General features: G+C 42.2%; 3 protein-coding genes and 1 long non-coding RNA gene across 5 annotated transcripts; 2 read left to right on the forward strand and 2 right to left on the reverse strand.

Moving 5' to 3' along the window:
• Nucleotides 1–196: 196 nt before the first annotated feature.
• Nucleotides 197–3,721, reverse strand: LOC103718655 (uncharacterized protein YwkD). 2 transcript variants are annotated; one of them, XM_026809095.2, is made up of 6 exons: nt 3,613–3,721; nt 3,332–3,506; nt 2,609–2,698; nt 2,326–2,529; nt 2,187–2,239; nt 197–508 (listed from the first exon to the last, which is right to left on the reverse strand). In XM_026809095.2, the coding sequence occupies exons 1-6, from the start codon at nt 3,658–3,660 to the stop codon at nt 317–319; spliced, it is 762 nt and encodes a 253-aa protein (XP_026664896.1). In that variant the 5' UTR covers nt 3,661–3,721; the 3' UTR covers nt 197–316. The 2 variants fall into 2 exon arrangements, with proteins under 2 accessions (XP_026664896.1, XP_008805796.1); XM_008807574.4 differs by lacking the exon at nt 2,187–2,239.
• Nucleotides 3,722–7,315: 3,594 nt separating this feature from the next.
• On the forward strand, nt 7,316–8,110 carry LOC103718654. The gene is made up of 2 exons (XR_605888.3): nt 7,316–7,505; nt 7,798–8,110. It is a non-coding gene; the product is annotated as an uncharacterized LOC103718654 (long non-coding RNA).
• A 5,551-nt stretch (nt 8,111–13,661) lies between these two features.
• On the reverse strand, nt 13,662–14,979 carry LOC103718663 (U-box domain-containing protein 34-like). The gene is made up of 2 exons (XM_039129259.1): nt 14,050–14,979; nt 13,662–13,942 (listed from the first exon to the last, which is right to left on the reverse strand). The coding sequence occupies exons 1-2, from the start codon at nt 14,836–14,838 to the stop codon at nt 13,883–13,885; spliced, it is 849 nt and encodes a 282-aa protein (XP_038985187.1). The 5' UTR covers nt 14,839–14,979; the 3' UTR covers nt 13,662–13,882.
• Nucleotides 14,980–19,120: 4,141 nt separating this feature from the next.
• On the forward strand, nt 19,121–20,467 carry LOC120111740. The gene has a single exon (XM_039129621.1). The coding sequence runs from the start codon at nt 19,121–19,123 to the stop codon at nt 20,465–20,467; it is 1,347 nt and encodes a 448-aa protein (XP_038985549.1).
• The last annotated feature ends 3,235 nt before the right edge of the window (nt 20,468–23,702 follow it).

A 23,702-nucleotide genomic window follows, 5' to 3' on the forward strand; every position in this document is an offset into this window, starting at 1 on the left:
CTTGCTTTTTTTTTCTGCTCTTCCACACAGCATTTTTAAAGCTTTTATTTGGCAAAAGGAACCAGCAGAGCATACTGATATTCTCGAAGTAAGTCAATTAACTTAGAGGCCTGACCAAGACTGTAACATTGTTGGATCGCACAATGTCTTTTGCCTTCTCTTGGCAACAATCTGTTATGGATCGACATTTTATATCTGATATAAACACAAAGCATCTGCTTCATTAATATTATATAACCTCAAACTAATTGGAACATCATAGCAGATATGAACAGCATTGTTCAATCTCTTTAAACATGATGATCGTTATGAAGATCTATACACAACACACTTTTAGGGGGCTGGGGAGTGGAGGAACATTAGATGAATTAAATGTCCCATGCTGCTCGAATATAGATCTTCCGGAGATGACGTGTTCAGTCAACTTGTGTGAATTCCAGCGCGTTACCATCTGGGTCTCGTGTAAAGATTGCCGGCCTCCCAGAACGGCTGAGGGTATAGCTAATTCCTGCAATCAGCGAGTTTGAGTTATGGAAGTTTTCTCAAGGACTGAACTAACAAAGAGCAGCACTCGTAATTTGTGGTGGTCATGTATCATCAGCAACAAAGAAATAATGCATAGACATAAATATTATAAAGAACCAACTGGAAATTAGTAAACAGCAGTTTGAGTAAGGGCAAGACATTAAAGTCTTCTAAGACTGAACATGAACGAGTGATCATAATGGCCATGCATCAGAAGAAACAGGATAGTAAATAGAACTGAAAAGCAAAAATCACTCAAGACTGCTTTTGGTTTTCATGACAATGATTTAACACAAAAAGCATATTCTCTGGTCATATATAAAGTCTACAAAGACTTTACATAGTTAAAGAAAGGGGGCAGAATGTCCTGATTAAGATCCAGCATGTGATGCTTGTTAGAGACTTATGTGTGCATCAATGAAATATACTAAAACCAAGCATCTTCTTTTGGCAACAGTAAACCCAAGCTACACTTTCATATGAAGTACCTTTATATGGAAAATAAACAAATCATTTCTAATCTGTTTCATGCAGCATTAGTTATTGCTTCTCCCAAAATGTAGACATAAGGTTAAACGGGTTTCTAGATCAATGAGAAAGAATTTTCTCTTGCTCATGGAGGCGTTTATGTTCAAGTAAATAAAGTGTGTGAATGACCCGGTTCATATGGAGGAAAGCAGGATTCTTATGTCCATGCATGGTCATGTAGAGATATTCGATGGATCCGCAGATGTTGAGTTTCAACCTGTCTGAACTCTGAACCAAGCTTACTTTTATGGAAGCCTGTACTGTCAAAAGGAAAAGCAACTTACTTGAAGGAATATTAATTGAGTTAATGGATACACTGCAGCTTCAAAGCTACATACAAGATAAGTGCTCCGTCTATTTATGGAAAGAACACTAAAGTTTCAAATAGAAGGGTCTTGCACTGCTGTTTGGTTCCAAGTTCTTATTTCTTAGAATACCTGGGAAGTTATATGAGAGAAACCATGATGGTTGGGAAAGCTAAAAGCTTTAACAAGGCCGAATGCTCAACAGGAATAGTCACATAATGCTTAAGGTATAAGAGTCCTATATTCAACAATCAGTGAAATTAGTGACACAAACTCTCCAATTGACAAAGTTGATTTTAATAAAGCTTCTAATTTGACTGAAAATGAATAAATGATTTGTATAGGCCAAAGGATTCCCTATTTCACATGTTTATTCTACCAATATAGTCAAACAATTTGATTGATCATTGAAAGCTTTAACTTCATAAAGGTTTTTCCTACTGTTTCAAGAGATATCCTTGACTTGACTTAAAGCAATATAAGACGTGATATCCTGGCGAAATCTTTGTATGTCTTCATCTCAAAGTCTATATCCATCAAACTGTTCACAAGCTATCATGAGTTCGTAGTTTACATATATAATTCATTTAAATTGATATATGCAAGCTGGAACAATTAACAATAGTGAAAAATAAGATTAGTTGCTAAGCAAATGAGACTGGCATCAATCTTGAACCAGAAAGGGAAAAGCAAAATAACATTCATACCCATGAATAACTCAATAAAATTAAGAGAAGACCTTATCTGGTCAGCAAATGTGTATGAATGCAAAAAGTATCTTGTAACGGTTTGATTGCACCTTGCACAACCTCAAAATGTTAGGCATACCTCATAAAAGTTCTGCAACAATTTTTTGCAATCCATGTTGAAATGATTTAATCCTAGAAATTACAGTTTTTGCAATGAAAAAGAAAGATTTGCATTCAACACATGCTGGAAGAAAAGGAACTTGTCATTGAAAACCTACCAGCTTGATCAAAGATTGCCTTAAGCTTGGACACATCTCTGATTGCAATACAAGCATGACGGTCTCGACCACCATGTTCAGGGCGTCCTGTCAGGGGATCAGGATTTGGAAGCTCCATCAAATGAATCATCTCAGGACCCACCCATAACCAAGCCCCTCGATATGGTAGTTTTTCATGTGGCCTTGCTTCATTTATCTCAAGACCTGATTTCACAAGGACATTGTCGCAAAGTTTTAATAGGCAACAGTAAATTTAATCGATTCAGCATGACATCTGACATACCCAAAAGGTCTTTATAAAATGCGAGCGACTTTTCAAGGTTTTCGCACAGCAATCCAACATGGTGAATGCTAACAACCCCATAATCTTTATCTGCAGCAAACATCAAAAAACTTATTTCAGAAAACTAACTAGAATGGGGAAACTTAAGATTTAGCATCACCGAGTTTTATATGAACATCTCGAGAACTGTCTCATTATCTTCGTCTGCAACAGCTAAGTTTTCTTGCTAACATTTTGTTAAGTTGGAGCTACAACGTGTTAAAGCTCGAATATTTTTTTTGAAACAATCAATATCTCATCAAATTATAAAAAAAAATAGCCATTGACCCGGCCATATTTCTGCAGAGTATAGCATAGTATTACACCACACGTATATACAATCCACTTTTTTTCCATATCAACAATTACCAGCAAAAATTTTCGAGCCAAAGTCCCATGGATCACATCCTCTTATTCAGGTAAGGGATCGTGTTAATGCAAAGAATATGTGCCATGCCGGTCCCCATCTTCGCAAGTATATCTCGTGTTTTCTCCAAACATATATGTATTCTTTTCCAAACAAATAGATGCCATTAAACTAAAGAGATTCCATAGTTCACTCACCCACGTCTAATTGTAACTAAAATTACATATCACATGTATGACTAAAATTACCACTTTCAATTCTCTCCATGCCGAAAAATAGTAAAGAATGATTCATTAAATTTAAAAAAAAAATCAAACCATCGGCTTTGTTGGTAGCGGTATCGACTTCTCTCGTGAGAAGATCCCCTTCAGCTGATACTTTAGCTTTCTTCAGCGAATAAATTCGGCGATTCCTTTCCGATGTAACAAATGGACGGTGGGTATTAGTTGAGACCAGGCTAACGGATTTGGAGATGAGGATTCTGGGGTTCATCTGTAAACAAAGATGAAAAGATTCGGCTTTCATTCGCTTCGATCGCCGACAAGGGGAAGAGAGGAAAGAGAGAAGAAGGTGGGGGGCGGGGGGGCGGATGGCTTACCGGGTTGGAAGGAGGGGAGAGAGGAGAGGAGAAGCACCGGACCGCCATAGCTGCTGAAATCTGGGCCTTTCCTTCGCCTCTCAACCGAAATTTATACTGGACTTATTCTTTTAAAAAAAAAAATTCCAGGTGCTCGACTGTTTGCCGAATTCTTTATTATTTGTTCAGTAATAACAGCGAAGATTGCGGAGTTCACCTTTTAATAAATCGGTAAATGAAATGCCGACCTCAGCGAGAGAATCACTCATGCACGTTGTTTCAATGAGCAACGAATTAATTATGAATAAGTTACAAAATTCATGAATATTTAAAATTAAAAATTCTATTTATAGAGAACAATATGGAAAATCATTCATCCAAAGAAAAAATACGGATAAATCTTGGTCTTTTTCAATATTTCAGAATTTTTTGTTATTTGGATATTTGAATTGGTCTTTTTTGTAAAATTGAACACTATGGCTCAACCACTTGAGTGTTTTTAAGAGAGAGAAATGATATAGGGGCAAAAAAAAGGGAATGAATTTTGTTTCAATTCACATAAGCATTAAAAACTCGGGTAGAGTCACATCTATCCGTATCTTGGCACGTGCATCACAAATCATAGCCATCCATTTTCTTTAACCATTTGCCTCCTCTATAGTTTCACATTTTGCAACCTTTGTAGGCATGCTTTTTAGTTAATATCTTGGTTTGTTTGTTTAACAAAGAAAAACAGGCTTCTTTTATAAGGAAGCAAGAGAAAAGTGGAGAAACGAACATTAGCCAACTCATGTTTCTTTTTAGTCCTCATCGAATTGAACACCTTGCAAATATCACAATGCTTGCTCGGCACAGCAAAATACTCTTCTGAATGGCCTGGTAATTAATTTGACGATGATCTAGCATGTCATGTATGCTAAAAACATACATGCATGACCATGCTCTGGTTTCTAGTTAAATAGATTCAATCGATCAATTTTCACACAAACTTTCCATTTTATAAGGAAATGCGAAAAAGATGAATATCATTGGACCATTTCCTGCAGTACTACTTATTGGTTCTTCTAGCATGCATATGTAAGGTTAGGAAAATAGCTAGAGAAATAAGTAAGATGTTTCTCTCATCATGGAAGGATTTAGGCGTTAACACTAAGAGTTTGTTTGGATAATTTGGCTCAAAATCCTATAGTACTCGTAGGTTGGACCAGTACAACCAGCAAGATTATAGGATTATAGGTTGGATTAGGCTTATATTTATAAATACCTAAGATTAGCTTGGGCAGCCCCAATCTCATAGGAAGAAAAAAAGAAGTGCTCTAAAACTAATCCTGGATATTTGTGAATATAGGCGTAGCCTAGTCTGTAATCCTATGATCTTACTAGTTGTACTAGCCCAACCCATGAATTCTCTAGGATTTTGAGCCCAGACATCCAAACAGGCCTAAATAGGTTTGGAATAGTATTGATACAAATGAAAGTCAGCAGGTTTCATTTGGGATGCAGATCTATGCGGAGATTTTCAGGGAAATCCTTCAAAAGTTTGTTTTCAGAGGAGTCCACAACACTTGTAAACAATTGACCATCGATTACCTGGAGGCAAGGTGACTATGTTAATATTCTCCCATTGAAACTCATAGAAGTCAAGGTTACAATGTTAGCATTCTCAGTGAAACTCAGAGAAATTCTCTGAGTAGTCTATTGACTCTATTCTGTATGTGGTTATTGTAAATCACAATAACAATATTGTGGTTAATAAATTCCAGCACTAGGATGTTTGGGCCTATTTGAAACATATGTTTGAACTTTAGGGGGCAAAATGATAGATATTGTTGTAACTGCACTCCCACAAGGAATACTTACATTACCTGCACATAATATCATATACCCTGCAATCCTAGTTTCCGTTTTTTTTGGAAGTTTTCCTCTCATCATGCAGATCCACATCATTGATGGATACCTTCATCTATTTCATCCAATTATTTGATTAGCATTATTATTCTGGCTTTCTGACTTCTCTCAATAAACTTGCAGAAATAAAAAAAAAAATCGATGGTTGTCTCAGCCATGCAGGTGAAATTTTAGCAGCAATATTGTACACAACAAGAACCCTCTGACTGTACTTCTACCCATACTTAAAAGGCATATACATCTCTTTTGTTGTTCCCAAATCCTTTATGTTAAACATTATTCTAAATGAGATCTTCAATTTGCTAAATTTAATTATGTTTTGTCACCTGTCAATATTATATTATCACAAAAATGTTATGGTTAATTATTTCCTACTCGAGGATATTTTTTGGACAAGAAGGGCGAAAGAAACTAATAATTAGAGTAATTAGAGTACAAGTTTTATGTGCACATAATATTATATCTCTTCCTCTAGATTTTTCGAATACCTCATATCTAGCTTGAAGATCCATTTCACCGGCACCGAGGCCTGTTCATCCATATTATTTGGTTCGCATTACTTTTCTAGATTTGTAATCTTTCTCAACGAACCCATAGAAACAAAGTCTTGCAGAAGGTTTTAACTTCATGCTTTCGCTTCTTTAATAGAGGCGCTATACGAATAAAAATCTTGGTCCGTTTTCATTGGTCTAGTCCGGTCAAGTAAAAGGAGACTGAAAAATTCTATACAATTTTCATACAGTGAAATCTGAATCATTTTATGTAGTATAGCTGTTAGTAATTATCTAGAAAAGAAATTTATTATTGCTAAACTTTTAGCTGCAGTGGATACGAGAGAACCTTCCAATTCTACTGCTTCTGCAAAAACACCTCCCCTGCCCATTCTTGTAGGCATGTATATTTATTTTCTTGTTATTCCACCACTTTTGAGCAGAAACTTCTGTTGAACCATTGCTTCAACATGTTAATATTGAACATGTTCACTGCATCAATAGTTGTGCCATCAACACTCAACAAAACTAGATTGCTGCCCCATCCAAATTACTCTAAAGTCGAAAAAATCACTACATTTAGTTCCGATGAACCTTTTATCATGCAGAAACTGAATATAAAGAAACCTCTCTCATTAACTTGGCTATCCTTCTGGTCCTACGGAATATAAAAAAATTCTGAGATAATGTACCAAAATTTCAACAGTCTTTTTTTGATGGTAAAAGTTTTCCCATATCGGTGCCCATGATGCGTAGATTCTCCTCAGCTTAGGCATCTCTCTCCGACTGATGAGCCCCACGCCTGAAAATTGATAGCATCCGTGGCCTCCTCCATCATATTGAATCCCTAACATATTCGAAGATTTGTCATGAATTCTATTGTTTAAAATCTGTTAAAAAAAGAAAAGAAAGAGAAACCAAAGCATAGGCAACTAGAAATATATCCCATCTAGTTCTAACTGCACTGGAGAACTTCTGGTGGAAGAGTAGATGCACCATCACCGCCCATCGACCTCTGGCAATGGACTTGGCACTAGAACAAGCAAGATTGGCGTGAAGTCGGCAGATTTTTCGACATGCTTGCTATAAAGTCGGTAAAACTGCGGACTCACTTGATATGAAGTATGTTGACGTGAAACTAATTTTAAGATTTATAATTCCTAAGTCTTAAGTTTCACGTATAGTCGGCAGACATTGCCGACTTACTATGACAAGAAGGCTCATATAAAGTCCGCACATCCCGCCGACGTAACATGACAGGGAATGCCAGCTGGCATCCCAGGCCCCACCGCCATCTCGGCTCCTATAAATAGGGACCCCGTCTGAAGCGGGGCTCCGTCCCGGGAGAGCGAGAGCGCGTGCGAGTGAAGGGGGAGCAAGAATACAGGTCGAGGGAGATGAAGGAAAGAAGAAAGAAGCCCCTCCGCACCGAGCGGTGGACAAGAGTGCAAGCGGTGGAAGTCAGAGCGAGGGAAGAGTTCGACAGGGACGAAGAAGGAAGAAGGCCCTCTCAATGTTCGGATACTCCATCTCTCCTCCGCCTCTCTCGTCTCTTTCCTTTCTTCTCTTCTTCATCTTTATCTGTTTCTTGGTTCGGCTAGGGTTTCTTTCAAATGCTGTAGGATATTATATGTCTGAAGGTTCTTCTTTCTTTTTTTTTTTGGTGTACAAGGTTCTTCTTTCTTTATTAAGGCTTTTTCTTTTTTCTTTTTTGTTTCTTGTTCCAGCTCAGGGCTTTAACGAATCTTGAAAGGGCTTTTGCCTTCTAGACTTTTGATCTTGGCTTGACTCTATTTCTTTAATGCAGATTTCATGATGAATGAGTTTTCTTGAAAGAAAATTGAAAGAAAAGGAAACGTTGCAACGTGGAGGATGTTGGAAGAAGAGGATCTTGATGCTCTGTTGGTTAACATTACGGTACCTTAAACTGAGTTTTTGATTTGTCTGTTAATTTCACTTCATTAGCATGTTTTGTGGAAACTGATCAAGAATCAGTCAGAAAAGGGAAATCTTTACCATGTAGAGGAATGTGGGTCTTGAGACTTTGAGGTAAAAGATTCCTTAACTGTTTAAATACCATGTATTCTTGCATATGGTTCCTGATTGATATACTTATTATTGTTGATATATGCTTCCGTAGTTTATATAGTTACTCTGCGGACGTATGTTCCTGAGTAATATACTTACTCTATTGGTGCACGCTTCCTGGTTTTACGTAGATTCCTGTGTCGTTATTCTCCAACTCAGGGTGCTGTGTTAAAAATAGATATAATTAGGTGCTCTGTTAATCACAGGAATTTTGTGGAAGGAAAAATTCAGGTGAAAATGACAATTCCTTTTTTTTTTTTCTTATCTGAAAAGCTAAAATATTTAACATCAGTGAAATCAATTCTAACATGAGTGCTGCATTGTCATTAGCATATTAACTTTTCAATGATCTTATTTTACTTTTCAATGATCTTATTTTCTTAATATTTATTTATGTCTTGTGCACTAAGTTGGGCCTGCAACTAGAACTTGCAACATACAAAAATTGTAATCGTCTTTACCTTTCTGAATGGACAAGTCAACTTTAGCATCTAATCATTTTCAAGAGGTCCTATAGTTGTTTTGCTATGATTAAAAGGTGTCTGTTATATCCACACATTTTTTTTGATCTTCGTGCAGACAGTTAATTAATTTCCACTGTATTTATCAAAAGAAAAAAAAAAGAAAAAAGAGAGGAATGTGTAAAGATGATATCATTATGTGGCTGGACAACCATTATTTGAATGTATGAAGATAATAATGATATTAAGTGTCATGACCTCCAGCCAAGTATCCTTGGGCATAAATATCTAAATAAATAGGCGGACAACTACTTGAGCTCTCAACATCTTGATTAGTGAATCTTGTACTAGTTGTATGAGTCAGTAGAATCATAAAAAAAAAAAAGATCAAAGTTTTGATCGACATGTCATACCATAGAACAAAACTTGTTATATATCGATTGAGGCAAATGATCGATCTGCATTGTGAAAGTGTACTAGATCATGATTTGAACAATATCACAATGGCAGCACTACAAATGTTGCACCATATTGACGTAAGAGAGTGCACCTACTTATCCTTTATACTAAGATGATTTTTCTTGCTTTTGTCATTTTAGCTTGTATTCCCAGGTGCTGTATACTTGGTTAATGCTATTGAGGGAGTTACAAACTAATTCGGCATGCTTACATGAAAATAGTTGTTCACAATTGCACATGGGACATTGAGGTCTTCCAAATCCAGTTACTTTCACTATTGTGCATTGTTGAAGAACATTTGCCATGTTCATTCACATGCTGAAACTTCATTTATTCTCCAGGTGTGTATGGGTGCGTGGATGGGTATGCATGTTTGTTTGTATGCGTATGTAGTGTTAAATTGTGTGAATTTATACAAACCCGGGTAAGTCCCAATCATTCTTTCTCAATGAAGAGTTTTGTCTTGGTAAATAGAACATAATTATTCATAGAATACCATTTCTTGGTACTCATCCTCAATATTTATTAATGTTACTCAATAAGTATGAGAAATTGATCTTCCATCATTTCTTTTAATAAGATTTGTATCTTTTACTTCAGAAGAAGTGGCTTAATATATATGATTAGGAGAAAAATCCTATTTCTATAATTTTAAAAAGTTCAAATTCAAGCACCTTTGCAAATAATTCCCTTCCTAAAAATGGATAATCTATTATCAGATTCAGCAGTTGCATTTCAAATTCACCTTAGGAAAATATTGGACGATATTTAGAATGGAAGTATTGTTGGATCTGAGGACATTTTCAGTGCTCTTTCTCATGTAGATTATCTATTCTATGATAAGGGAGCAAGGTGGAAGGACTGAAAACTTCTGTTGATCTTCTTTCTAACTGTTGTTTTGTGGTACTTTGAAGGCCTATTATTTCCATTTCCATGATCAATCTTGCTACCATATAAAATTTGACATGTACTTAACGTATACATGAGAAAGAATCTAGAGTCAAATCTTTAATCTTGTGAAGTATCACATTAATTTGTTTTGCGTCTTCTTTCTTTGTGCCTTTATTTTTATTTATTCTACTGTTCGTTCTGTTTTTTATTTGTCATGTTGCCAGTTAATAAGTTGTGTGCATTAGTTTGATTTGGGATTGCAAGCATTTATATTGACTTGGAATTGCAATAGCTACCATTGTCAGAAGGTCCAAAGAGAGTGTGATAATAGATCAAAAGAAGTTACAGTGCATAACTGCATATGTTTTACACATTGACATGGATGTCGGGTAACCCTTGTTCTTATTTTATATTGCAAGTGTAGAATGAAATGAATATCTTGTTATATAATTGTAGCCATTATATTATCTAATATCATATACAAGCATTTTAAACTGCAAAATAAATAAGTGAGTTTTTTTATCTGCCAACTAGCCTTCTAGGTTTAGTTTGGACTTGTGCAACCTTTGTCAGAAAGTTGGCCGGTCACAAAACATTGTCATACATGGGATACCATATCAGAATGATACAGCTAATCCTGTTGGAACGAGGCATGGTATGTTATAAGGTGATATACACTATTAGCAACTTAAATAAATTTTTGCATTTTATATAATACCTATAATTAAAAATAATAAAATAAATGTGCTAATCTCACTGATCATCTGCTAGATCCTTTGATCCTCTATGGTTGCATTCATCCGGGGCAGATGTACCTACCATGCCGGTTGCTATGCAACATTGCATCAAATGTTGCCTCATGTAGATGATTAATATTGATGTGGCTTCTGGGAAATTAAAAAGCATTGTACTCCATCTATGATGTTTATTTTGGTAGTGCCATGTTTAAGGAAAATTCAGGATGATTGGCATTTTAATTGTTTCATATTAATTAAAATTGAAAACTATGTTATCATAAACTATGTTTATTTTGGTAGTGCCAATTTTTCACTCCTTTTTTTGGGTAAACTATTTAAGGGTTTAAATGAGTGTACGTGAGGACTCATGTAGGTGTGTCTAGTTCCATACTAGTAGTGCTTTGGGGAGATCTTGGAGATTTATTCAGGGCAAAGAAATCCTTACAAATGGTATCTCATTTGACCCAGTCCATGGCCCATGTGAAATAGAGGACCTTTTGGGGCTGACCATGGGCTAATCATGGTGTTTGCGATTAGATTTGGGCGTTTAACTTGACGAGGATGCCATGACTAAAATGGGAGAGGAAGTGAGGACCAGTGCACAATGTTTATAGTCCCACTTCGGTTATAAGTTGGGAAGATCTTGGGTGCTTATACAAAACAAAGGAACCAAAATAATACCTTCTGGCTAGTTTTGATAGGTGATGTCTTGGGTTAATACAGTGCAATTAGGGAGTTAATTTGGTTGTCTATGCACTCTCTTGTCGATCTGTCTGTTACATTCCAATTTTTGTTTCTTGACCTTACAATGGAGTTCAAGTCATATTCGGTTCTCAATTTTTATTTGTTTGTGCTCTTTGTCTATGACAGTACTATGATATATATAATTTGGTTGTAAGGAGAAGTCTTGCATACTAAGTGTGACTTTTATGTGCAATTTGATTAGCTTTAAGATTATTTTTTGGATTGCTTTTCTGCTTACAACTTCTTCTCGCTTGATAATTTAATCTGGCTATTATCATTATGTTTAGTTTGAAGTTACTTGGAGTTATTTCACTTATTGGGAATACATTTTTACTATTTCCAGCTTTGTTTTATCTTGTTTCTGATGACATTTTGGTATTACCTGTGTTTTTTGTGTTCCTTTGTTTTCCTATTCAAGTATTAGACTCCTTAATGTGAACTTCAAATGGGAACTTCTATGTAATTTGATTGGTTTTGTAATATTTTTTAGATTTCTTTGCTGTCAAAAAATTTCTTGCTTGATCTTGTAATTTGAAATTGCTGTTATATTTGGTTTGAACTTGAAGTTGCTTGGAGTTATTTCAGTCATAGAGAGTATATTTTTGCTATTTTCTGCTTTTTTCCTTATATACAATGATGTGTTTGTATTACCTGTTTGTTTTCATGCTGTTTTGTTCCTTAGTCCTTTTATAGTATTTTTGTGGGACAGGATGTTGCTGAATTCATTATGCATCTTTAGTTCTTTCTTGGGGAGCTCTCTGGGATTGGATGAAATTGTAGTTAGGATTTGTGTAATGTGTCATATGGTTTTGTGAGTCAAGGCTTGCTACTTAAGAATTTCATTGGGATTATGTATAATGTTTTAATTAGACTTCACCTGAAAGAAAGAAGATTTAATTAGTCTGTCATTTGATTTTCTGCTCTTTGGTGGCTACTAAGTGACACTGTCTAGACGGTACTAGGAATTGAAAATTTAGGGTGATTTATTGGAATACAATCTCTCTAACGAATTATTTGAGGTAGCATGCAGCAAATAGATGGTTAGAATTGAGCACTGTTGGTTCTTCAGATATGTTATTTGATTGATGTGGTTTTTATCTTTTAGTTCCATTTTTTCTGGTTGGTGAAGATAGTGTTGCTTTTTAGTTCCATTTAGTATAGAGCAGTATGGTTCTTGGGAAACTTGTGGTGCGGGCCTTTCCCAGCATTCCTGCCAAAGCAGGAACATGTTGTGGAAAACCATGTCTGCCTTTGTATTTTCTGATGGGCTATAATGATTGGATGGTCTGGATTTGATTAAATTTGATCTGGTGGTGGCTTCTTGGGCTGGAGAGGGCAAGCTGAAATGCTGTGTGGAAAGAGATTCATACAAGCACAATCTGATCATTGTCCATTTTGAAATGGATGGCTTGAGGCAAATGGAACAAGTGAACACAGAGGAGGACATCCATGGGCCAAAATATTCTGCATTTGGTCTTAGATTTTCAAAAATAAATCAGGCTTTCCATTGGCTAGATCCAGTTCGATCTGGATCATTGGGTCTTAGTAGAGATGCGCATGTGCAGATCAAGCCCATTTTGAGTCTCTGAATCTTGGTCTACTTGAGCCACTTGCAAGCCTATATGGTGGCAATGGATCAAGTTGGGTCAGCATTTAATGCGAAGCACTATATGCGCAGCATGACCTGGCTTTCCAATGGGTTTATGCTACTTGATTGGTATCTACTAATGGATCTACTCTCATAAATCGATAATCCACCCAACTTGGATTTGATTTCACTCAACGAAAATATGCTCAGAGACACTCCATCAAAAAATAGAAATAAGTCCAATTAGCGACTCTGTAGGCAAAAATTGCTGCACTATGCGGATACTGCATCATCAGTTGGACATGATGATTGATAATCAAAGCCTCCTCATTAATATTTTTATGTGTGCCAAAAATGGATTGATTGGTCCAAAGATTGGATTCTTAGACCTGTTTAGTGTTTTCTTACTCTGGTAAAACACATCACTTTTTTTTTTTTTTCTGGTATGAAAACATATTGTTCTTTTATGAAGATCCTTGTTTTTGCGAGGTTAATACATTGAAAAATTTGCAATATGATAATTCTTTTATATCATGTAATGAAACATATTTTTGTTATCATTATTCACCTTATTCTAGCAAATGGGATCCTTGGAGTTATCTTGCTTGGTTGACCTCTGGTGTGAAGCGGATACAAGTAGAAGGAAGCAAGAATTAATGCTGGTTAGTTTGATCAGTCATCTTAAAATCTAAATAATGCCAACTGAAGCTGTAAGAGATTTCAATTTCCTGTATTTTGAGGAGGCAAAATGTCAATATGTGGAACATCATTGGTTGCAATCCTCAAAAGCTGGCTAACAACCATCTCATTACAACATTTGCATAGCGCAAGATCAAAGACCCTTTTATTTGCCAACCTTCTCTGATACCCCTGGGAGTGTCTATGAAGATTCTGCTTCTCTCTCGATTGATGCCATTATAGTCCTTAGCTATCAGCTGAAGACAAACATGGAGCACTACAAATTGAATTGCTTGATACCTGATCCTGCTTGCGCAAACACAAACAACTCAGATCAGTACAGTTGTTGCATTTTGCTTCATACTGCTTGACAGATCTTAAAAGGCTTCTATTTCAAATTAAACTAAACTAACCTGATTGGTGAGAGACCTCATTCTCTGATGTGAAATGCTAGAACTGTGTGGTGCAGTGCCAAAAATGCCGCCACCAGCATTTTCTTGGTGTGCATGTCCAAAATTTCTTAACTGGTTGAGCTCAGGCAAGATGACCATCCCGAGATCAGGTCGTTCTTTCCTTCTCAATTCTGCACACTTCAAAGCGAGTTTAGCAAATGAAAGAGCCTCCTCAACAGGCCAATCAGTGCCAGCTGGATCGAGCATTTCTGCAAAGGTTCCCCTTTCAATTGCTCTCTCCACATGGTGTGTGAGGCCCATTGGAGGCTTTGCTGTGATGATCTGGAGCAGCATTATTCCCAAAGAGTATATATCAGATTTGACACCGAGCATGCCTGTCTGTTGATACTCGGGGTCGATGTAACAAAATGTTCCAGCAGTCGACGTCATTCTGTATTTTGTCACACTATTTGCTACAGATGGTGGGACTAGTCTTGCTAGGCCCACATCACTGATCTTGCTTACATAGTTGTGATTTAGGAGGATGTTTGCTGGCTTCAGGTCTCGGTGAACCAGAGGTTCTGGCTTAGCCTGGTGGAGGAACAATAGTCCAGTAGCTATCTCTGCAGCGATTTTAAAACGCACGCTCCATGGGATTGGTGGAGTGTTGCCTCGACGGAAGAGTTCATCTTCTAAACTCCCATAGTCCATGTATTCATAAACCAAAATACCATACTCGGGACGTGCACCAAGTAGCAGGAACATGTTGGGATGTCGAATACAGCTCAGCACCTCAACCTGGATGGACATAATGATTTTTGTAAATAGTTATCTTGGGATCAAAATGAGCAGCATGATAGAAAGAATCGTATTAATATTTAGAATTAGTTGAATTCAGAAGTGATGCTGGAAAGATATCTGAATGCTTTCAAAGCTGATATTATTAGGAAAAGAAGGGAAAATTTAGGTCATCTTTTTTTTTTGGTTGAAATTCTATATTTTCTTTTAGAGGGTGGGCCTTGGCGCTAGAGGATGGTTTCTCCATCATGATTTGAGTGTCATAGGTTCAAAGCACGAAAATAACCTTTCTACTTGTGGCTCTAAGGCTGCGTATAGTTGATTGTCGCTGGACTCATAGTGGCCTTAGTCTTGTGTATTGGGATGCTCTTTTTAAATTTTAGTTCATTATATGATATGGTACAGGACTTATATGAATGGGATAAAGTGATCCAAAAGCAACTAAGATGGTGTGGACAAGTTTTTTTTGGACATCTGAGAAGACCCTGGCAAGCAGAAAGGATCAAGAAGAAATCAGAAGTCAAGAACAATAATGAGTTAAAATGCTTCTAATGACATGGAATGGAGTTCCAGCAAGCATCCTGCAGCGACGGTTCAAAATGCTTTCAGAAATGGTGGGAACAGAGTTTGATAATTATTGACATCGTTCATTTTTTAATGTGAAATCTGAACATATAAAGATCAATGTAATGTTTAAAGATCATAAAATACCTCAAATGAGAATTTAGAAAGAAAACTTAAATAACTAGGCCAAGGTTAATCACTACTGTATAGGAGCTAAATTGGAAGACCAAGGAAAAGATAGATGGAACTTGTAGCTTGCCTCAATGAATGTAACAGCCTCAATGAATGTAACAGGACATAGCTTGCCTCAATGAATGTAACTGTAGCTCCTATGTCCAAATTTATTCGAATATAAATAGAAATTTGAGTATCCGATTAATACCTGTATCCGTAAAAAAAATGGATATAGATATAAATAAATAACCATCCGATCCGTATTCGAATATTCAATTTTATTTATAATTTTATTTAATTTTATATGATACACTTGAATTTTTTACAAAAATAAATGGCCGTATGAATATGCTATTAGCTTGATTTATCACCCACTTAGTAATATCTATGATTCTATGGTTATAAAGTTTAATTATTTGATTTATATTCATATTTTTGATATTTTATTATATTTGTGTAAAATAAATATAAATATAAATTTTTATATTCGACTAATATTTATATTTGTATCTGTATTTATTGAATAAAATAAATATGGGTGTAGATATGCCGATCTCTTTCCATTCGGATTTCGGCCCAATCTTTAGACGTTCCATTCACTGTTAAGCTAAAACTACGCGATCTTCCCCTCTCCCTCCTATCTTGAGATATACATACCTCTCGGCCAGGAGAACGTCCAGAGAAACCCTTCATCGCCTCTTTCTTTGCCGCCTCTCGCTCGCTCCCATCTCTTTCTCTCGTCTCCTCCGATGGGGTCGAAGCGTGCCGCCGTCGTCGCTCCCAACAATGGCAAGCGCCGGAAGGTCTTCGCCCACCGCGATTTTCCAAAGGGATGCGGCCGCCAGGGAAGACAACTTTCCGACCTCTCCGACCCCGACGAGGCGCCTCTGGTGGAAAACGACCGGATCTTGGATCCGGTGGAGCCGTCGAAACCCAACGATGTAGACCGCGTCGAGAAGAAGGAGAAGACCGGGTTATTGAAGGTCTCCGCCGTTCGGAGATTTCCCAGGGGATTAGGCAAGCCGGACGAGGATCCCGAGCTCTCCGAACCCGAGGAGGAGGAGGAGGAGGCGCTGAACCTAGAAGAAAAAGATCCGTTCTTAGATGAGATAGGAGTCGTCGGAACCCGAGAATATGGGAAGATGGGATGGAGTCGGAAGACGATTTGACGGGCAAGGGCAGTACAGATGGGCTGGGGTTTTCTGATGCCGTGAAGCGATTTCTTTCAGAAAGATACAATCTTGCTGAGGGGAGACGGGTCTCGTCGAAAGCCAACAATGTAGATCAGTCGAAGGGTTTAGCCAACAATCTTGCCAAGCAATTGAATAAAAGGAAGGGGAGCTGAAGATTCCCCTACCACCATCTGTCCACTTCACTCCCTGTCTCCTACTATTGTCTTTGCTCCAATCCATGGCACCGAAGAACAGCTTGTAGCAGATCGAAGCGGGGTGAGCGGGGAGCGGGTGCTTTAATCTTCGTGTGACCTTGGGTAGTCTCACGGGGATTTTCTCGAACGGTAGGAGGGCGGGAGACATGGCGGAGCCGGTGGTGGGAAGGAAGACTGGGTCGGTGGATGGCGTATCTACCCGGCCCAATCGAAGTCACGTGGGGGAAGGGGCGAAGGGGCCGTCGTGGTCGGCGGTGGCTAGAGGTGCCCCGATGCGGCCGCATTGGACGAATCTTCACATCCCTGCTGCGGAGCTGGAGGCGTTGCAGAGGCGATACGATGATGTGGTGGAAGTTGAGGAGGATAAGCTGGAGGAGACCAAGAAGCCATGGATGGATTCGACGGTGCTGATTCGGAGCCTGGGAAGGGTCGTCCCTGCCGAATGGGTGGTTAAGGAGCTTAGACGGGTTCTGAAGCTCTCTGATATCCCCGAGATCTTCCCACTGCTGGAAGGCTTCTATGTGGTTCGGTTTTCCTGTGAGGAACACAAGGAGATGGCACTGAGTTGGGGGCCATGGATGGTGGCAGGGCAGCTTCATGCCATGGAACGGTGGAGGCCAAACTTCACTCCGGGTGTAGGTGGGTTGAGCAAGGTGGTTGTCTGGCTTCGGATGCCCGGGCTGCCGCTGGATTTCTGGGAGAAGTCCATCATTCTTCAGATGGCGGCGAAGGCTGGTAGGCCGCTGGCGGTGGATGAAGCAACGGAGCAAGGCAAGAAACTGGGCTTTGCTAGGGTCAAGATCGAGGTGGACCTCAAAAATCCTTTGAGAGGTGGTATCTTTGTGAAGGGGAAGACACAGAGGATGGAAGAGAGGGTTTGGCAAGCATTCATCTTTGAGAACTTTCCAAATCCGTGCTGCCGGTGTGGCAGAGTGGGCCATGGGGAAGGTTCATGTGTGTCTAAACCGATCGAGATTCCAGGAGAAAGGTGTGGTAAGGCAGTGATGGAGGAGGAGAATCGAACGTCGGAAGTCTCCTCACAGGGAGGGGTCAGTGGGAACGGCCCTTCGGAGACCCCGGGGTACGGGCCGTGGATGGTTACCCACAGAGTCCGTGGACTGGAAAAGGGAGTGAGAAACCAAGGATGCAGATGGCGGTGGAGGGCGGTCCCAAACCAGTGGGTACGCCCATCCGTGTGGAGGCTTCTTCGGTGGGTGGGGAGACGATCCCCTCTGGCTCTCCGGTGGACCTGGATGGATGGCAGAAGCCGTCCAAGGTGGCACGGCGGAAGTCACCGGACAAGGACAAAGGGGAATGCTCCAATGGCAACTCGGGAGGAGGGGTGAGTCAACCCGGGAATGTGTTTGGCGCGTTGTCCGAGTTGACCAGCGTCCCGGAGTTGGCTGATCGGGGCCCGCATGCAGGAGATCGGGCCGGTATCCAGGGTACTTTGCGGCCCAACTCCCCTATGGGTGGGCGGGCGGAGAACACAGGCTTTGGGCCGCTTAGTTCAAAGCCGGGGTCAAGTGGGCCTGGCGATGGGCCGGCCTCAATTAACCGAGGCTTACCCAAGACGGATTCGGGGCGCGGACCGGGTTTGAGTCCGCTGAAGCGCGCCCGCAGCCCGTCTAAAAGGGATCGGTGTGCCGACTTTGTGTGCCCAGCAGGAGGCGTCCGGCCGGCCATGGGTTTTCGGAGACCAGTGGCGGGAGGGCACCGGAGGAGCCGGAGTTCACCTCCGCCGACGGTACCGATGTGTTCCCGACCTCCTAGGGCAGCGGTGGCGGCCGGCGGTGGGCGGGAAGCTAGCAGCGGACGACCTGCAGGCTGGAGGCTCTCCCGTGCCACCTCGGTTGGGGACCTCTCGGCAGTCTGGTCGGCGGTGGAGGCGACGGCAGGGGCGGTGCAACAGCCGGAAGGTCTGGAGACGGCCTTTCAAGCAGTGGGTGGTGCCGGCTTGAAAGGCAGCTGCGGCAGGGAGGAAGGTGGGACTACTGTGGACTCTGTGTGCCATTTGGCACGGGGACACAGTGCCCACAGCCAAGTTTTGTCTCAGGTCTTGGCAGCGGTGCAAAGGGATGTCGCTGAGCCAATTCCCAAGGAAGGAGTGAATGTGGACAGTGGGGTCGGCTCTGGGAGGGAGAGCCGGGCAAATGAACCTGGTTGTCAATGAAGCTAATCCTTTGGAATTGTCGGGGGGCCGGGAAACCTTCTTTCGCCCCGGCTTTTCGGAGGTTGGTGCAGGTGCACAACCCTGATATCTGTGTTTTATCTGAGACCCGGTTAGCCGGGAGGAGTATTGTGAGAGCTAGGAGGGCACTTCCGCGATCTTGGAGATTCTATGCTGTGGAATCTCAGGGGTTGTCGGGAGGTATTATTGTAACTTGGAAATTGGATTGTGGTAATGTGGACATCTTTAATGTCAGTAGCCAGGAAGTGATTATGGTGATATCAGAAGGGGAGGGGAGGCCATGGATTTTTGGAGCTGTATATGCTAGTATTGACTTTAGGGCTCGGAGGACATTGTGGGAGGAGGCTTCCAAGTTGGTGGATCAGGGGCACCCAGTGTTGATTGCAGGAGATTTTAACTGTATAGATGATCCACAGGAGAAGATGGGTGGGAGGCAATTCTCATATCAGAGGAAGGTGAAGGAATTTCAGGAGTTTATTTCTACAAATGGGCTGATAGATCTGGGTTTCACAGGGCCCAGATTCACATGGTGCAACAATCAACAGGGTCCGGCTAGAGTGTGGGAGAGGCTTGACAGGGCCTTTGCCACGGCTGGCTGGATTCAGGAGTTCCCAGACTATCATGTCAAACATCTTTCGCGGATAGCTTCAGATCACTGTCCGATACTGGTGAGTACTGATAGACCCATTCCTTTTTATTGCCCTTTCAGGTTTGAGAGGTTATGGCTGTGTTACCCTCGGTCTTGGGGTGTTGTGAGTGAGGCTTGGTGCAAGCCTGTCCGGGGGGATGCTATGTATCGGATTTCTCGCAGACTTGAGTTGACAAGGAGATATCCTCGGAGGTGGAATAGGGTGGAAGTAGGGAACATATTCCGTAGAATTGAGGAGTTAGAGGAGGCAATTGCAAATCTACAATCACGAGAAGCTTCGGGGGGAGGTTTATCACATGAGGAGTTGTCGGAATTGAGATCCTTCTTATCTATGCATGACTCCCTACTTCACCAACAAGAGATCTTCTGGAGGCAGAAATCGAGGGTTCAGTGGATTCAGGAAGGGGACAGAAATACCAAGTTCTTTCATCAGTCGACATTGATCAGAAGACAGCGGAACAGGATCAGATCTATCAGGGGCGAGGATGGCCAGACCACAGAGGATCCAGATATGATATGCAGGGTGTTTGAGCAGTTCTTCAGGGCCAGGTGGACAGAGCGGACAGGTAGTGGGATACATACTGAGCTACCCCTTCCATCTGAGGGGGTATCCGATGAGGATGCTTTAGCACTGATCAGTCCGGTATCGGGGCGGGAGATTCAGGAGGCGGTGTAGTCCCTAGAGGGGGACAAAGCACCTGGGTCGGATGGCTTTCCACCCGTGTTCTTTCGTAGGTATTGGTCGATTGTTGGCCATGATGTTATTGAGGCCATCCAGCAGTTTTTTAGTACGGCCATGATGAGTCCGGAGTGGCAGAGGACTTTTATTACATTGATCCCCAAGCGCCAGGATGCTACTGTGCCTGGCCACTTTAGGCCAATTAGCCTATGTTCTACCCTGTATAAGGTCACGGCAAAGATCTTGGCAATTAGACTGAGAGGGATCTTACCCAGGATTATCAGCCCAGAGCAGGGTGCTTTCATAGGGGGAGGAGTATATCAGATAATGTCCTAATTGCTCAGGAGTTCATGTTTGATCTGGAGAGGGCTCCTATGCGGCGTTGCCTCATGGGGGTCAAACTTGACATGGAGAGGGCATATGACAGGATGTGCTGGGAGTTTCTTCGATATTCTTTACAGAGCTTTGGCTTCCATGAGATGTGGATTAGGTGGGTTATGGGCTGTGTGATGGGCCCCTCCTTCTCCATTCTGGTAAATGGCACACCTTCTCACTTCTTTAATACATCTGTTGGACTTCGCCAGGGATGTCCATTGTCCCCATTGCTATTCATCATTTGTGCAGATGCATTGTCCAGAGCTCTTCGATCTGCAGTGGGTTCACAGACTCTGGAGGTTTATAGGCCGGTGCAGAGGGCTATGCCGATTTCCCACTTGCTATTCGCTGATGACTGCTTACTGTTGGCTAGGGCGACCAGGCAGACTGCACATTCGATCCGGAGGATTCTCTATGCCTACTGTACTGCTTCTGGTCAACTGATCAACTTGGATAAATCGTCTATTCTTTTCAGTCCGAAGACCAAGGCTCAGATAAAGGCCGCTATCATGGAGACCATGGGAGTTGGTGAGCAGGAGGGCATTTTGACATACCTGGGTGTGCCGATACTTGGGCGACGTCTGCGTAGTGGAGATATCCTTTCTCTTGAGCACAGCATCAGACACAGGTTAGAAGGGTGGCAGATGCATACATTATCTATGATGGGTAGAGTCACATTGGCACGGTCAGTCCTCAGTGCTATTCCGATATATCTTGTATCCCATGCTGTCCTCCCCGTATCTTCGTTGAGGTCAGTTGAGCGGCTTATCAGAGACTTTATCTGGGGGAGGCGTGGTGACAGAGGCAGTGCACATCTAGTGGCTTGGGAGGTGGTCTGTCAGCCGGTTAGACATGGTGGCTTGGGAGTGCCGTCCTTGGTGGCGCGACGGGAGGCTTCGGTTATGCGGTTGGCAGCTAGCCTCATGCTGGAGCCCGAGAGCATATGGTCCTTCCTGATGAGGGCTAAGTACGGTGCATTGACGGTTGGTGTTAGGGCGGGGCGGCTCCACTCCCCTATCTGGAGGGAGATCAGTGCTAGGGCTACATTAGTGCTTCCGGCGATCCGGTGGGCTATCGGGGATGGTGTGTCGGTGGATGTCCTTGAGGATAGCTGGGTGATTGAGCTACCGATTAGCAGGCTACCGGCCATGGTGGATACGGGTAGGCTGATGGGACATCGAGTTAGTGATTTGTTGGTCCCAGGGGAGGGGAGATGGGATGAGGTGTTCGTTCGGGAGACTTTTGGGGAGCACCTGGCGGAGAGGATTTTGGCCTTACCGATCCCGCTCCGGGCGGAGCCTGACAGATTGGTCTGGATTCCGACAGGCCGGTCGAGGGTGCGTGCCAGGGACATCCATGCGTGGACCAGTAGGGAGCCGGAGAGGCGGATTGATGGCGGATGGATATGGAGGATGAGGGTGCATCCCCGGGTGGCGCTTTTTCTATGGAAGGTGGCCTGGGGTTGCCTTCCGACCAGGAGTATGTTGGCCAGACGAGGGATGAGGATGGGATCACTATGCGAGGTATGCTTGGATGCTGAGGAGACCATTGGCCACGTACTCCTCCGATGCCCTATAGCTGTGCAGTGCTGGAGATCGGCCTCGACGCTGCTCCCTCCTATGTGGGAGTCGGTGGAGGATATGCTCCGGTATCTGCGAGAGGCTACTCGGAGGCCAAGGGATGCTGAGACAGGATCCATTGTGGCTTACCTAGCCTATCACATATGGCTGGCTAGGAATGACCGTCTCTTCGAGGGCGGGCGGTTGTCCCCACGGGCTGTGACGGAGAGAGCACTGCGGCAGGCAGCGGAGACAGCTATGTTGGCCATGTCGGCTCCACCTGGGAGGACTAGGGATATCTGGGGTACTTGCACTGCTGGTTCAGCGTCCAAGTTTAGTTTCTTCTCTTGGGTACCCCCACCTCCTGGCTATCTTAAGGTGAACTTCGACGGTGGTATGGCGGAGGATGGCGTATCTGGGGGCGTGGGTTTCGTGATCAGGGACCACCGGGGTACATTTATCGCTGCTAGAGGACGGAGTATTTTTGGCTGTTCGGTGGTGGGAGCAGAGTTGCAGGCTGCTTGGGAGGGCGTTTTGTTTGCGAGACGTGTTCTGGGGGCCGACAGACTTGTTCTCGAGGATGATTGCTCTACAGTGATTGACTAGATACGAGGAGTGGACACATATGGGGATGGTCACCCTTTGATACGGGACACTCGCAATTTGGTGCGGGAGCTGACTTCCTGTCAGATTGCCCATGCCTATCGAGAGGCGAACAGTGCAGCAGACTGCGTCGCCTCTTATGTTGCCCGGCACTCTGGGGAGGCCTTCTGGTCTGCTTGGGGGCGTTTTGACCAAAAAAAAAAAAAGGGTTTAGACCACGTCGAGAAGAATAAGGCCGGGTTATTGAAGGTCTCCGCCTCTCGGAGATTTCCCAGGGGATTAGGCAAGCCGGACCAAGAATTTCCCGAGCTGTCTGAACCCAAGGAAGAGGGGGAGCCGCTGACCCGTTCTTGGATCGGATAGAGTCGTCCAAAGTCAAAATTGTATCACCGATTTGGTCGGCTCCTCTGGAGGGAGTCATCCTCACCCGACCATCTACTGCTGTTGTTTCTTCTTGTCCGTCATCATCTGAGGCTAATACCTCGGCACTAGTTGGTCCGAGCTCGTCAGCTCCAGTGGAAGACATTCCTTCAGTTCTAGCTCGCTCTTCCAAGGTCTTCATTCTGAGATTGATGGGGACATCAGAGCCACTCGTTCGCGTTCGCACCAGGGATTGACATCGTTATAGCTCGGAGATGATCTTGAGCCGTCGATTTGAGTAAGGCCCAGACTTGGGTCATTTGAGTTTGTTTTAT

The sequence above is a fragment of the Phoenix dactylifera genome, chromosome 8, assembly GCF_009389715.1.
Source record: "Phoenix dactylifera cultivar Barhee BC4 chromosome 8, palm_55x_up_171113_PBpolish2nd_filt_p, whole genome shotgun sequence".
NCBI classification, from domain to species: domain Eukaryota; kingdom Viridiplantae; phylum Streptophyta; class Magnoliopsida; order Arecales; family Arecaceae; genus Phoenix; species Phoenix dactylifera.